The sequence below is a fragment of the Cygnus atratus genome, chromosome 2, assembly GCF_013377495.2.
Source record: "Cygnus atratus isolate AKBS03 ecotype Queensland, Australia chromosome 2, CAtr_DNAZoo_HiC_assembly, whole genome shotgun sequence".
In the NCBI taxonomy this organism is placed as follows: domain Eukaryota; kingdom Metazoa; phylum Chordata; class Aves; order Anseriformes; family Anatidae; genus Cygnus; species Cygnus atratus.
Window position 1 is genome coordinate 137139527 of NC_066363.1, and position 16086 is coordinate 137155612.

General features: G+C 37.3%; 1 protein-coding gene across 8 annotated transcripts in view; it reads left to right on the top strand.

The window, feature by feature from the left end:
• Window positions 1–16086, top strand: part of CPQ (carboxypeptidase Q) — a 192050-nt gene that overhangs the window by 112353 nt on the left and 63611 nt on the right. For 6 of the 8 annotated variants that reach the window (XM_035546181.2, XM_035546183.2, XM_035546184.2 and 3 more), the window contains exons 6-7: window positions 4143–4234; window positions 15357–15558. In XM_035546181.2, the coding sequence (XP_035402074.1) occupies window positions 4143–4234; window positions 15357–15558 (294 nt within the window). Of the gene's footprint in view, window positions 1–4142; window positions 4235–7739; window positions 8909–15356; window positions 15559–16086 lie in introns of those variants that run through there. The other 2 variants (XM_035546186.2, XM_035546187.1) reach the window with 2 other exon arrangements.

Consider the following 16086-nt stretch of genomic DNA (forward strand, 5'->3'; position numbering starts at 1 on the left):
GAACAGCTATTTGATTCGTTTGCGGGTGATACCAGTGTCTTGGTTTGCAGAGTAAAAAATCCTTTGTTTCACTATGTTTTCAAAAGATGATCGGTATTACAACACCATGATGACTTCTCTTGAAGAAGTCTGATTAGCTATCATACACTGGCTTCTTAGAAAACACCGTGTCTTCATACTTAATCCTCCCCATCAGTAAGAATTTATGTTTATAAAGTGGAAAAATATTTACTAAAGGAAATTCAGTATTTACAATACTGATCTTTATTTTGATTAAAAAAGACACAACTCAAGTTCTCCCTCATGGTTTATGTGCTATCATGAGGGTGGAGCACATTTATTTATTTTTTACATAATATGTGACAGATTATCATAATTTGTATATGCTTATACCAGACGATACATTTCAATTTTGCTGTGTGGGAATCTCTCAAGCAGGAGCAAGATGTGCAGGATATAAAATTCAAGTTTTGCATAGTGTCCTGGTAAGTGCCTTATCACAGGGAGATCATCCACTGTTGTACGAACATACGTGGATTAAATCAACACTATCATGCCTAAAAAATACCCATTTTAAAATTAATGTAAAAGTGTGTATATATATACATGTACACACATGTATATATGTACATACATGTGTATACACATATATATATACACACTTCCATGTTATTTGCTGGTAATTATCTCTTATGTAAAGTATGAAAGAAAGGCTTTTGGCAAAGTACTTTATTGTAGTTGACAGTTGACGTCAGACTACTTAGTTAATACCTCTTTTCTAGTACGATTACAAATCTGTTTTTTCTCAAGCATTTGTGTTTTTTGGCTAACCTAAGCTTGCTGCTGACATCTGCAAGTCTGAGTACTTTAGTGTAATTTAAAAGAAACAGAATATCAAATCATTAAGAGCTGCATCAAAGTATTACTGAAGTGGTCAAGCAATCGTTAATACAGCACCTGGAGACAGTGAAACCGCAAGCAGCTACTACAGCACTGAGGGTGTATAATGCAGAAGTAGCCTGGGATAAATGTTTTCATTTCATCCTTTAACTTGGGAGCCCAGGTGCACCATAGTGTATCTTTCACTTGGGATAAACCATAGGAGTGCAGAGACTGATCGGTAAAATGCACCTTTGTGCTATACTATGACTGCGTTTCTCAGTTAAGGGTAACGTAGAGAAAAAAAAAAAAAGCTGCTTCTTTTTTTTTTTTAAATATTGGAAGTATGTACATTTGTAAATTATTCTGTAGATGGAGGGAGATCTGTAGATGTATTGGTTTTGGTCTTAGTTGTGTGAGTTTAGAAGGAATAATCTGAGTACCAACTATAACCTTTTGAAGTTTATCCTCCTGTAAAATCCCTGCTGTTCTTTTTATTGGGATGCTGAAGTAGGATGGAAGCTGTAGGATTTGGGTGTTTTTGAGTAGGTGTTGAGCTCTGCAACTTCCACTTGAGTTACTTAATTTCAGATATGAGTGACCCAGGAAAGGCACAGTAGGATCCTTGCACCAGTGAATACAGTTATAACCTACTGCACTTTTCCAAAACAATCTATGTATTTAAATATTCTGGGTAAGTTGAAAAAAAAAATCTCTTCTGTCCTTTGCTTTAGAATATGTAATATTTCAAAAGGGGGAGGCACTGTTTTATTTTGAAACAGTTTTCCTTAATTTTAAAATTTGCTACACGCCCCTGACACTCATCAAAGAACATAGTTTTCTACTCCAAGTGTTATTTTATCATGTCTTTTCAGTACGCATTTGGGCTGTGATCTGCAAGATTTTGTGGCAGTGTTTTGTTCCTTAGGAACCAGTAGATTTTAAGAAACGAACCAAAACTGGTAATTTTAATTAAAAAAAAAAAAAAAGTTGTAGCTTAAGTATAGTAGTTCATATTTTTAATAAAGGCATGCATTCAGAATATTCTTGGCAATTTTACTTGTGAATACTGGATTTATTTGATGTACTTTGATCAGAATAGCTGTGTTTTTAATAACAGGTAGATAAATTCTTATCACTTCAAGATAATGAGGAAATTAGATTTTCCTCTGTATACTTTCTTTTGTTTTTAAAATAGATGCCTCTAGACTTTATGACTTTTTTTTTTTTTTTAAGATTTCCTATTTAATTTCAGTAGAGCGCACAAGTGAATCTGCTCATAGAATTTACAAAGCTCAGCAGGGCTTTTTCTCCCCTCCATTTTAATAGAAAGATGCTATGACCAGCTACAAAGGGGCCGTATGGACCTCAGAATTCTTCCACGTAAGTGAGCTGAGACCTTCTCAAACTCTGGCAGAGAATCAGAGAGCAGCCAGGCTTACAGCCTCTAGGGGTTAAACACCAACAGGCATCTCTCACCCTTGGTCCTAGTCCCCCGTTGGACAGCAGCGTCTTTATTTTCAGACTAACAGCGCTTCATCTCCCATGGCTGGAAGGAGGCAGAAGATGCTGCTCCCCTGTCTCAAACATCTCCTACCCAAGCCACTTGCACAGCCTTGGTGTGGTGGGCTGGAGGCTGAGCTTCAGTGCTTTGTGTTTTGTGCTAGGACAAACAGCCTTTTGCTGGCACCTTTGTTCACTGCTAAAGCTGCAAATGAAGAGCCAGCTCTTGTAATGGAGCCACTGACACATTTGTGGTTATTTTGTGTGTAAAATCTTCCTAACATCAACATGATTACTATTTTAGTATCTTAATTTTCTCTCATTGGCCATCTGGCTGATTTGAAATGCGAAGGAGGCTAATCCTGTGCTGTAATGATTTAGGAGAAGAGCAGGAAATCCACTGGGATGGAGGGGGGGAGAGGGGGGAGAACTGTTTTTAAAGTAATGAGAGCTGATGACCTGTCTGTTTACAGACAGCAGGTCAATATTTAGAAAATACACTTTTTAATCCCTTGATTCTCTTCTTTGTGCTTCTTTCATTATGAAATAATGGACAAGCCAAGGTGGTTTTTTTTTTTCAGATTTTGAATATAACTTTTACACTCTGTCTTCAGTTATTAGGATTGCTAACATGTAATTTCTAGAAGGAAACCTTTGGTTGATTTTCTTTGGGTTGAGGAAGAAAACTAATGAAGGTCAGGTCTATTTGTAGACTTCATCCATTTCAGCTAGGAAATTAATTCAGTTTTGACAGTGATACTGATATTATTTCTCCTCAGCACAGAAGTGTGTGGGGTCATTTATGCTTTATTGTTTGTTATATTCTCCTATCTGGCTTATTTTCTTTTTAATAGTTTTGAGGAGGTTATTTTTGCTGAAACATAATTAGCTTTACACTGTACAGAAAGCGCTGTTTATTCTTGGTCTGCTTGCTCTTCAGTGCTCTCAGATTTGATGTCTCATATGTATTTGTTTATGAGTACAATCAATCAAATAAATAAAGGGCAACAACATCTGTCTGTTTGGATGTGCCGTAGCAGAAACAGTTTCAAAATATATCTGAGAACTTATCTTTCTTGCTGAGCTATTATAACAAAATACAGAGTGGCCTTGTGTTTGCTGTGTTTTAAAAAAGCTTTGCATACATTCAGCAGGCAGTTGTATTTCAGATTCCAGAGTACAGATTGTCTCTTTTCATTGGTCTGATAAAAAGCAAAATAATACTGTAGTGCCTCTCGGTTCCTGGAAAGGGGAAACATTTATCTTGAAAATCGAGTAGCTCATTTCCAATTAATTGTAATAAATTAAGCATGACAGGAAAAATATTAATTCTCATGAAAATTGCATTTGGATCTGCTGAAAGCATACATACATTATTTACTGCAGACCACTAGGATGGCAGCATATGTATCAGAAATCTATCAAGGTAGTCATTTGATGTTACATTTTGCGGACACCTACATTGTTTCCCCCAGGTTTGCTCTTCCTCTGCTACTGCATCAGAGGCCTAGTAGCAGCACCACAACAAACTACCCTTTTCTCTCACGGTTTCTCTCCTTGCACCCCAGTCCTTCCCAAAAACAAACCCAAAGCACTGTGGACAACAAAACCCACACTAGAAGTAGGTTGTGTTTGTTGAAGTTAGACCTGACTGAATGGAAACTGGCTTTTCTGCAATTGGGAGATGGAGACAAATGCAGACAAATGCTCAGATAAACAAATACTTAGTACTAAAACCAACATTTAAAATTATATTTTAGGACTTCGTCCAAAAAGAACTCTGCGCATGGTGCTATGGACAGGAGAAGAACAAGGAGGAGTAGGTGCTGAGCAATACTACCAGTTGCACAAGGTAAGTAACGTCTTCAGATGATTTGCTTGACAGCACTTTTCTCTATAGTTTTGTATTTTTTTTCTACTCATTATTTTTGTCTGAATATTCAGCTTAATATCTGACTGGAAATAGTGATTCCAGTTCTGCCTGAGAGTGTGTTTTCTGTCTCCTATCATAAATGTAAACTTCATTTTATATTTAACATAATGTGACGTGTACATGCATACACATGTTCCATTTGATTTAACATATTCTATCACAAAACTTCTGAAACAGCTATTTCATGAGGATAGCTGCGATAGCTTTCAAGCATAGCTAGCTTTCTGGGGATGAATGAGGAATGCTCCACATGTGTTGGTAATATAAATAAATTTTGTTTGGCTTACATATTTCTGCTTCATTGCATTTTCTCATAATATTTTACAATGTAAAACATGAAATAATACAAAGAAAAATCTTTGCAATCTTAACTTATTTTAATGGTGTCTAATCTAACATACTCTGTGTCAATTATTAATTTTATGGGATCTGGAATATTTTAAATGCTTGATTTCTGATGAGGCAAACTCTGTGACTGGTTATCAGGGTAAAAATATTGTATATTATCACATCTGATCCATCTGTGAACAATGGCATTTTCAAAGTACAGCAAGACATAAAGGACAGTTGCATAAAACTTTTTTGGAGATAAGTCTTTAGAGTACGTATCTTTTTCCCCATAAATGTATCCTGTATCTGCATAACTAAGCTTAAGTATTTATCTTTTATTTTGTTCCCTAATGTAGTAGTATTTACTCTCAATGATGATTGGTACGTCTGAGACAAAGATACGAGACGAGTAAGAATGTGTTTAGGAAGTCACCTGCTGTATGATCGTAGGCAAGCAGACTCAGAAGAAAGTAGTAAATTCCTAAAATAAATTTTTAGTGGTAAACAGCCTAACAGAACAAATATGTGAAAGTTTCACTTTGAATCAACCTCATTGTGATGAACAAGACTAAACCAATTTTCATCTTCAATAGAGTGGTCAGAGATAGCATCACAGTGGTTTTGGTTTTGTGGCTAATTGAGGAATGGTCAATTATTTCCCACTAACTTGTTTAACATTACTAAGAACTGTGTTTAACTACCCATGCATAATGTAGTCTCCTTTATACTTCTACCTTATAGAGGTAGCTCAGCTCTCTCATTTGGAAGAGGAACACAGGAATTTGCTTTTTCAGATTCAGGGAGGTGACAGATTGCAGTTTGCCAAGTATTAAGGGCTCCGGATTTACCATGGATACTCTGGTGTTCAGCGGAATTAAACTAGCATGAAATGTTCTGGAATACATAGCAAGGGAAAGAGATGCTTCTCATTTACAGAAGTGCATTTTAGAAGAGCTGGAAGGGACGAAGCAGATGTTTTGTGCCTGTGCATGCTGCTCGTGAGAAGTGTATCACCTCTGTAGATTTTGAAAAGAACACCCATTTCCGTCTTGAAAAACCAGCTCCATCCTATGCTCTTAGAATTGTCAGCAACACGTGAAATTGTCTTATCCACTTCTCATATTTTTCCAAAAAGTCTGTATTTCAGTGTTGTCCCTAGTATTTATATTCAGAATTAATACCAAAAAGTAGGCTTAAGGATCAAATAGGAAAATATAAAACAGATTTGGGTGTTGTTTGAAAGATATTTGGTTACTTTGCTTTTAAACTGACAAAGATGTGTCTCAATTTTTGCTGTGCTGTTGTGATTCCATCTGGATGGTGTGCTTTGTGAAGAAACCACAGTCTAACTTGACATGAATTTGTAATTTGCATGGAGAATTTAAGCAGAAATTATATCCGTCTGTTGTTTGTTGTTCTTGTTTCCCCCCTGCCATGTGATCTGGCATAATTATAAATTGATACAACTCTAGGACATCGCATTACTCATAATAACAAAATAAAGCAGATTAATACTGTACATTATATTTAGCATGAAAAATATCTTAACCTTTTAATGATTCACTTGTGCAAATTTCTGGCAATTAGGGTAGTATGGCACAAAACATTGCTTCTTGATGTTAATGAGTACAAGTTAAGTAAGAGTGGTATTTAAAGATGCCTTGTTAAATGAAAGATGGGCCGTATGACTCATCTGCCTGGCTGGGCTTATTATGACTTTAGTTCACTACAAACAAGTAGAAATATGAATGCTGTAATTCAGCACAGACAGACATGGATTTCCTTGACATTGTAAATCACGTCCTTGTGTCAGTGGAAATGTGGCAGAGGAGAAGAAATGAAGACAATATAGTACTGGACAAGTACAAATACTCTTACTTTTGTAGCTTATGTATTTTTTTCTTTCAATTTAATTTCAGGTCTTTCTTCCTCATCTGTCATAGTAGGTTGCCACTGTTGTACAAGTAATAAGTTACTGCAGAAATAACAGATAGCAGCAATGTGGTGATTTTACTATGGTGCAGATAATTAACTCATATCCCTGCGTAATTGCATTATTTGTATCACTCTCAAGTATTTCTGTAGAGCCCAGTTTTGCAGTGTCTGTTTTTTAAAACGAGTCATAGGGTATATCAGCTGTTAAGAGCTTTATCAGAAAGTAAGAGCTGCCATATTGGGTTGACCAAAGCACAGCCTAACCCTGTCTCCTGTTTGTGACAGCATTCAGTGAATAGATGCTTAGGAAAAGCGTGTTTGCCCAACTGCAGTTAGGGTAAGCTCAGTCACATAAATTACTAATGCAACTACTTTTTTCATTTTATAAAATATTTTTCTGGAGAGACTCTCACAGTCCTCATCTATGTCTCCCTTTGTATGATTTTTCCAAGACGCTTCCAAGAGCTGAGAGCCAAATATCATCCAGCAGTGCTAGTGCCTCCATTAGTGCCGGGGTACCTGCCACCCACCAGTACATCCCACAAAACCTGCCTGGTTTAGACTGGGATAGAAACCTCCTAGGGGAATCACCAGCATCTTTGCTCCCAAAGAAAACACCCATTGATGGGCTCAGTGCTTTTAATTGGTGGCCAGTACTTAGATTTAATCCTAGGCTGGAAATAGACCTGATTTTCCTTTACAGTAAAGACTTCCTACCATGATGAAGGGTAACGAAATAAAAGGATCTAAGTGTAAGTCAGGCTCCAGATCTTGGTGTACAACACTACATTTAAAGTCTTTGCCCAGTGCTTAGTTGTGTGACCTGGTTGCTGAGGAGGGCTCTAATGTATAGACAATATAGATAACTATAAAAATAGGAAATATTGGAACTGCCACTTTCAAAGTTGCATGGAAGAAACAGGAAGGTGGTTTAATAATTCTGGAGGGATTCCCATTGCATCTCTTCTGTACAGACTCTCCTACACCCTTCATCAACAGCACCTGAGTGCCCTCCAGTAGGGTTTTAAGTATTTCACACGTTTACTCTTATGTTTTCTTCATGAGGGGAGAAGGAATTGTATGTAATGAAGTGTCTTGCCTTGGTAGAGACTTCTGTAGTTTGTTGTTTTAAATGTATCTGTCACTCTACGCTTTTCAGAGGGAAAGGCCGAAGACGCGCACCTTGCATTTATCTTGCAAGTTGCTGCGACTGGTGTTGGCCCTTTGTTCTCGCTTCACTTCATTGCTTTGGACTGGTCTCCGCCAAAGATACATGTACCATGACCACAAGGTTACCAGTTTTTACCCAGTTGAATTAAGGGACTATGAATAGCAGGTAATTATTTTGGAATAGAAATATTGAATACAATCTCCCAGGAAAGCAAATACATGTTGTAATTAGCAGATAAAGAGATACTAGGCCAAATTCAAATTTGCTTTAGTAACTCTGTTACCATCATCGGAGGCATTAATGTGTTATAAATTTATTTAAAACTGTATTAGGGAAAGCATTCTTACAATATTTCTGCATGTTTTTATTGCTGCCTTAATGATGTTTATGGTACTTACTAAATTCCTGGTGCACATACCATATACTGCTTTAACATTAACATTTAACTTTAGGAAAGGTTTGACCTTATGGAAGATATTAATCATCAGTGTTTTCTATGGTTTCCTTTTTGTGTTTATTACCTAGAAGGTCTGCTATTTTGCCCAAACTGGGTCGGCATAAAAACAGGACTTTCTGAAATTTGCTAATATAAATATTCTTTGTTGATGCTCACACGAGGTTTATCATGTAATTTACTAACAACTTACTTTCTCCAAGAAGCAAATATCCAAAAAAATTATTGTCGCTTGCAGGTAAAATGATTCTTCCCCAGAAAAGATTGGCTCCTCAAAACGGGAGTTTTCAGAAAACTCATGGATTTCAACATTCTGATTATTTCCCAAGATACTAAATACTCTGGTGAAATGTGAGATGTGTTTGTGAGTGATTTGAACCAAACACATCCAGGACTTGCATATGGATTCTTTTATCCCAATGAAATGTGTTGACCATTTGGCTATTAACTGTTCTCGGGAAATATTCTCTGTAATCAGAAGTTAAAACTAGTGCTTTTCGTTTTGACCACTTCTGTCCTGTTGTGCCCTTACTCTCTCTCCTCTATTTCCATCTCTTGTCTTACCTTCAAAAGACATGGGAGGCTCTTGGGTCTATGACTAGCTTTTTATGTTGTGTTTGTGCTGGAGATAACACCATGAGTTGCTGGACATGAGGCCTCCTGTGGACACTACCACACATAATAAACTTCATTAATACCACCTGATCTTTGTGGACGAATCTGATGGTTTTCTTTTTGATTTGAATTTAAACAGGACACAAAAGAATAATGCTGCTGGTCTTCTCTCTGGATGCCTTCTTTCATGATGAATGTGGGATGTGTTTAGCAAATTAACAATAACCATGTTATTTTTTTCTATGTTCTGTTAGTTTAGATTTGTGCAATACAATGCCTAAAAAGCAAGAAGGGTTTAAAGAAGAGAAACAAGAAAATGAACAGAAAACAATTTGTTTTAGTTATGGATACAGGGTTATTTCAGCAAAGGGAAAAACACAACTGCACAGGACGCAGAAAGATAGAAATGAAAAAAGAGCCTCTGAAGCCTCAAGCCCTTGGTCACAAAATCTCCTTGCTTTTTGAGTACTTATTTTGAGAATTCTTTGACTTCCCTGTCATTTTGTTGTCCTCCATTTTGATTTAGGCAAATACCCTAATGTGGAGATCTCTAGGCGATCGGGCTGATAGCGCTATTTTAACATTCTGCTGTGAATCGCCAACTTGAGAAATGGAAGAAACGAATAAAAAGAGAAGGGTTCAGTTACAAAACACCTATAGAAAATAATTGCACTGTATTCTTCAGAACTTCAGTTAATAGCCAGTAGCATCCTTGATTGTATTCACCACAGGAAAACTAATATAATTATACAATTATATTTTATACCAGTTCTAGGTCAGCAGGATTTCATAATTCTTAATATAGAAGTGTCATGCTGCTACTGAAAACTGCAGAGAAAATCAGATTTTGCTAAAACACAAAGAATTGTTGATTCCTTACCTTGCCTGAAGCAGGGAGGACACAGAATCGGTCATTTCAGTTTGTCTCTTGGCTGCCTGATCTTGGTTCCATCTGAGCAAATTTTGTACATGTCCAGTGTTCAGCAAACTTCTGTCTTTGTATGTTTTCTCCCTTTTCTTTCCCTCATAGCAGACAGCAGAGCTGCCGTCTGAAACTTCTGAATTGGTGGGGTGTCGGCCTGTACTGTCCAGAAGGAAACATTAGGTTCCTTGTATTACATCAGGTACACAAAATGAACAGCAACCCAACAGATGAAGTCCGTAGACTTGTTTTAATATTTATTTAATACAGTGCCTCCACAACTGTCACTTGCTTTGCCTTAAAAATGATATTGCTCATCAAAGGATTGTTTAGGCCTTATGAGAGCATTAATTCAGTAATTAAATGTGTATAACAACTAATTTTAAACAGTGTAGAGAGAGAGAATCATATATACACATACATACACGCACACATACATGCCTACTAAGTCTTTATTATCTGTAAGCTTCATCTGTGAAGCTAGCCCCAGTATGTATGGGAATGGCCTCCAAGGACAAACTGGCAATGTAGGTGTCCTTTCTCCTCCTCAAAGTCCTTCCGCCAGTTCTGTCATTGTGCAGGGCTGACTGGAGTTCTTAAAGGAGACCTCTTTTGAGGATAGCTATTCCTCTGCCTTCATATTCCAGACCAACCACTGGTCGTCAGTACTTTGGGAAGTTGTGCTGTAGGAAAGGTGGGATCCTTCTATCCAAACTCCCCGCAGATGTGCAGGACACACAAAACTGTCACCTCCTGTTGGCTCACCATGATGAACTTTCTCCTCAGTGACCTCTCTTCTTTTTAACGTTGCACCTCTTATCTAGATCAGAACCTAAAAGCATTCTGTGTAAAAACAAGAAACATTAAAGATCTGCATGCTGTGCTAACTTCTAAGGTGTTGCTGATGTATTTTAATCAATCTGTTCTTGAAAGTTACACAAGTAGTCATTTGCTTGCTGAAAATGCATACATCAGGAAAAATCATCTTTGATTTAAACCACAACCCTTAATTAGAAAATACTGGCAGTGTTGCCTGTTTTCAAATGAAAACCTGAAACTTTTCAAAAAGGGATCAGTCATTCAGAGTCACAGGGAGTGTGTGACTCCCCTATATTTGAACAGTAAAAGGCTTTAAGTTATGGTATGTTTTCCAGGAAGAGCACTTCTCTTTGACATGCCTCTTTGTCAAAGAAAAAAAAAAGTCTGAAGACAAGGCTACAGGTAATCTGATGCGTACCTTGCTTGGCATGCTGCTGTCTTCAGAGCTGCCTGCTTTTTCTTGTATATCATCCCTGGGAACTCACAGTCCTGAATGGTGATCTCTGTGACTGCTGGCAAGTGGTTGCAGAGGAAACAGCAGCGGTATTGTACAGGGCAAGACGTGCTAGTAGCATGTTTGTAGTGAGTGAAATGCTAATAAGTACATGGCCAAATGCTGCTCCAAGCCTGTTGAAGTTACTGGGACTTTTGTTGTTGGCTTCTCGGAGGTCACTACCCTGTAACTCTAAAACTAGAGAACAACCCATAAAATCCTCGGACTTTTTATGGACAACTTTCCCACAAAGTGTGGCAGGAAAAGCATGGGTCATGTTCATACCTTATCATCTATCAAAAGCGGTGCTAATCTTCATCCTTACAGCAACTTTCTCCCATAGAATGACACGGTGATTTACAAAGATTTCTAACTCTCAGTGTTCCCGATTTTCCCTGTCCTCATTCAAAAAGGGTCTGAGCTGTATGATTGTGCTCATAGCTGTGTTTATTACATGTGGATGCTGGCGCATCTCTGCTCCCTAACAGCTGGTCTGCTTTTTCTTGTATTTTTATTTATGCTGTTGGCTTCATTAAACAATCTTGATCCTAAACAGCAACTCAAAAATGCACTACACCATGTTTATATTATTAAATCCTTACGAATATTATCTGTTTTTTTTTTCTTCTTTTCCAGCTGTCACATCCACTTAGGTGTTTACAGTGTTTTCTCTTGACTTTCTCATAGTCCTAGTTGTCAGCCTAACAAACTTGGGTGTCGATTTAAACACACTTCTAAGTAATGCAAGCAGGACGGCTGTCGTTGCACCATAAGTTTTACATCATGGTCGTTGCCTTGCTATATTTGGCTTCAAACTGCTGTGAGTCAAATACTGGAATACCAGTGTTGGTGTTTCCTAAGGTGTAAATCAATAACAAAAAGCTGAAAATGCACTGTCAGATTAACTGATGTCCCTTATTACTGGAACAAATTAACCATTAGTCAAGGACAGTGCTCTGCCATTGAAAACTTCAGTATTTTTTCTGTAAAGTGATGATTTTTCTCAGTGGAATTAAAAATAAAACCAGTAATGGGGACAAGTTATAACACTGTTTTAAATAGCCCCAAATTACCAAAGGCTTTTAGGATAGCTGTTCCCTCCCTTATCCTTACAGATATCTCACTGCTTTAGCTGGGTAGGAGGAATTGCCATTAGTGACTCAGGTTAGTCATGAGATGTTGGAGTCTAGTTTTAACATCTGGTAAGAATTATGGGGATTTTGAGGGAATGAGTAGCTACCTGTATGACTGGCATTCCCAGCATCAACTGTAGATGGTACGTGTTTCTCACCAACAGAAGTACCAGTAATTGTTTGTCATGTGTATAGCAAGGTGTTTTTTTCATAATTGAAAGGATTTTACTGCAGTTTCATGTTTTCACGTGTTTACCTTAGAGATGAGAAACACCTATGTTTTGGTTTTGCTTGACAGATAAAAAAAATCATTTTATAGCTAAAACAGAAATTAAAGAAATTAAAATAAAAAGTAGGATAAGTATAGGCAAGGATATATGCCTATTTGCATATTCAATAAAAATAGCAACCTGTAAAAAGCCAATTTTCCCGTGCAATATTTACTGTAATGTTTCATTTAGATATTTAGTCAAAGAGCTAAACACGATAAGATAAAGAGAAGTGACCTATTCTGTGACCAAGTCAGAGGAAGATAAAGAATAAAAGTCTGGTTTGAAGTTCAGAGAATCAGGTAGAAGGTTACGCCACCGAGATACAATTTTCTGATATGTGCCAAGAGAAGTGGCAAAGTACCAGGATGCAGAAAATGGGATTACTCTCTGAAAAAAAAAAAAAAGTGTACTGAGTTTAAAATGCTTGTTTAAATGATGCATTCAGTATGGGGAAAAACGAAAGAAACAGCTGAGCCTACAGTTATGTTATAAAATCTTCCTGTTTTGTTCTCCTGTTCCCTTGAATTAGCCAAGGGAGCACTGTACTGTCTCAGCCTGCTTTGATAAGTGCCAGTTATCCCTGCACCATAAAGTGCAAAGGACAAAAGATGCATCTTCCCTGTAGCATATTTCTCAGTGTGTATTTCTTTCCATAGAAGTAGAAATGCTAATACACATATACAAAAGCAGGTATAGTGAAAGCAACTCCCCCCCCCCTTTTTTTTTTTAAATTGCAATACCCTACTTTCGTACTTAACAGTGAATAGATTTAAAATTAATCCTATCTTCCAGTAGGCAAAATAGGGAAAAAACTTTCTCAAGGATACATGGTACTTCAAGTAGTTGTGACCTGTTTCTTTTCTGTCCCCTAATGAATCTAGTTTCTTTCCCAAGAGCATTTTGTTTTCGTGTCACTCCCGCACGTTCTAAGAATTGAACAGCTTTCTTCCAGAGGAAGAATATGGTGTAACGTATCGTGGGTGGTTTGCTTTCTCAGTTTCATATTAAAAACACATGTGAACATTTATATGAGAAAGAAAACAATTGAAGACTACAGTAATAATACTAGCAGATTATGAAGTCTTGCTATTCAGATTTATTACACAAAGATGGTTTACATTCTGAAATATTCTTTCTGTTGTACCTGCAATTTTTTAACGTCATTTGTCCCATTTACAGTACAGTGTGTTTTTCTTGGCCAGCTTCTCTCCCACCACATCGAAAGAGCCAGCGAATCACAATTTCATGTTGAGACTCATGACCTGTAGTACTGCATTTGATGGTAGGCTTAGATGTATCCTAATTCCTTACATGTACTCTTTGAAAAAATGTAGGGGTTTTTTTATTGTATAATAATGGTGATTGCCAATTTGGTGGCAGTGTTAGTTATTTTCACCTTGATTTCAAGTAGTTAGATGGGTGGATAGATAGATTGGTTATTTTAAGTTATTAGAACATTGATGGTTGCTTCTTCTTTTGCAAAGATTTGAAATTAATTCTATTAATGGTTGTTTCTAAGTTAGAAATGAATTAGTGAGTAACCTCTGCTATGTTAGAGCATATTCTCAAAAGAGAAGTGTCCAGGTAAAGACGAGCATAAAACACAACTCTTGACAAATTCTATAAAGAACTTTTGAAAACTTGCTGGGCCAGGTTTTGATACTTGTGCAATATTCACAGCCACCTGTACTTCATATGTGGTTTTATATCCAAAAAAAATGTGAAGAAATTCTTTACTGAATTGTGGGCTTGTATAACCTGCTAATGGCATGGATCTGTTACTCATCGGTATCACTTATCTCTTGTAGTGACTTTTTTGTACTAACCCGTGACAGCCATAAAATTTTAGAATCAGGCCTGGGCACAGGAGTAAAATCTACAGTCCCCTACACGTGTGAGTAGGTTCTCTTGGTCACATTCAAGGTAGTCTGAAGTATATTTTTTTTTCATCCTGACCCGGCCTATTGTGCTTCGCAAAAAATGTTATGTAGCTCTCAAATAGAAGGAAACTTTCCTTTGTGTAAAGTCTGTAAGTACTTTATTCCAATTAGACCTTTGTGATTGAGTGCTCTGGGTGTACAAGAGGCAAATAAATGGCTCTGGATGCTAAGTTTTATTCTTTAAGCTAAAAAGAATCTACCAGGTGTAGACTAAAAGCAAATGTTATTATGCCGTTTATACATGAAAACATAACATTTCATGTTTCCTGTAAGGGCCTACCTTGCAAAACGCTAACTTCCCTTAAAACAGACATGACTCCTTCAGGTCAGGAGGAACCTTGGCATTTCAGTCCTCTAACTGAAGTCAGTTGACTACATGGTATATTGAAAATTAAATGTTTCTGAAGAGGCAACAGCTGTTTTTGTCAAGTGGGATGGCCTTCACAGTCTAAGCAAGCTTTGCATGCGTCTAATTTTAAAGCTGACCGGGCTGCATACCCTCACCTCTGCACCAGAATTTCTGGAGTTGCGGCTCTGAGAAGGAAGTGAGAGCTGCAAGTGAAAGCTGAGATACCCAACTGGTATTTAGGGACAGGGTTTAGTGGGTGACATTGGTCGTAGGGTGATGGTTGGACCAGATGATCTTGGAGGTCTTTTCCAAACTTAATGATTCTATGATTTTATTTCCTAAGTTCCCAAGTAGCTGGGGACAGCTGGCCAGTCATGTTGTGGCTTCTACAAAGTATTGATGCCTCATAACTGAACTTGAACTGTTGCGATGTTTTCATACAGAAATATTAGACCCCTTCGTTTATGCTTATGTACAATCACAGGAAGCATTTCTCTGATCCTTAAACAGATGTATGTTATGCTGTCACAGTGACTTGTAGAATCCAATATATGCTGCCACTTAAAATAGAAATCACAAACCCATATGTTCTTTCCTTACATGTTTAGGAAAATATCTCCAACTTCGATATCGTCATGGAGTCTGATGAGGGCACCTTCAAGCCATCTGGGCTGGCTTTTACTGGAAATGCTAAAGCTCGTGACATCATCAAAGAGATCATGGCTCTGCTGCTGCCTATCAACATTACAGATGTTTTCGACAACGCAGATGGAACAGACATCGATTACTGGATGAGGGACGGGGTGCCCGGTGAGAGTACTTTGCAAATAAAACCCTTTCCATGCAGTGGCACATTGGGAGGGAGTTCCTGCAGGGCTCTGGGAGTTTGGTGGTTTGAAGATAGTAGGAAGCACTTCCCCTCAAGGAATAGTATTTACCGTAGATAAAATGCAGCAATGTTAAAAGGTAGCCAACAAAAATAGGACATAATAGGTATTTGAGCTTCAGTTTAATAACGGTATAGATTATATATAGCATAACATGCCTAAAATCTTCTTTTAGGCTTTAAGGATTTATAATAATTAATCCCAGACTGGTGGTTTATAAATAGTAAACTAAGGCAGAGGGGAATTCTCCAATGCAAAACAAATAACTTTTTTATTATTACCATTTCAACTTTGAAATACGGGGCTTTTTTCCACTGTTTTATATTTATATGAAGAAACAATATTTTTGAGACTTGCCATTTAAAATGTTATGGGGCTAAAGAGGTAAAATTCTGCAAAGTTCAAATTGTTTTAGGGATTTATTCGGAGTATTATATCTGTGTCCTGGTAA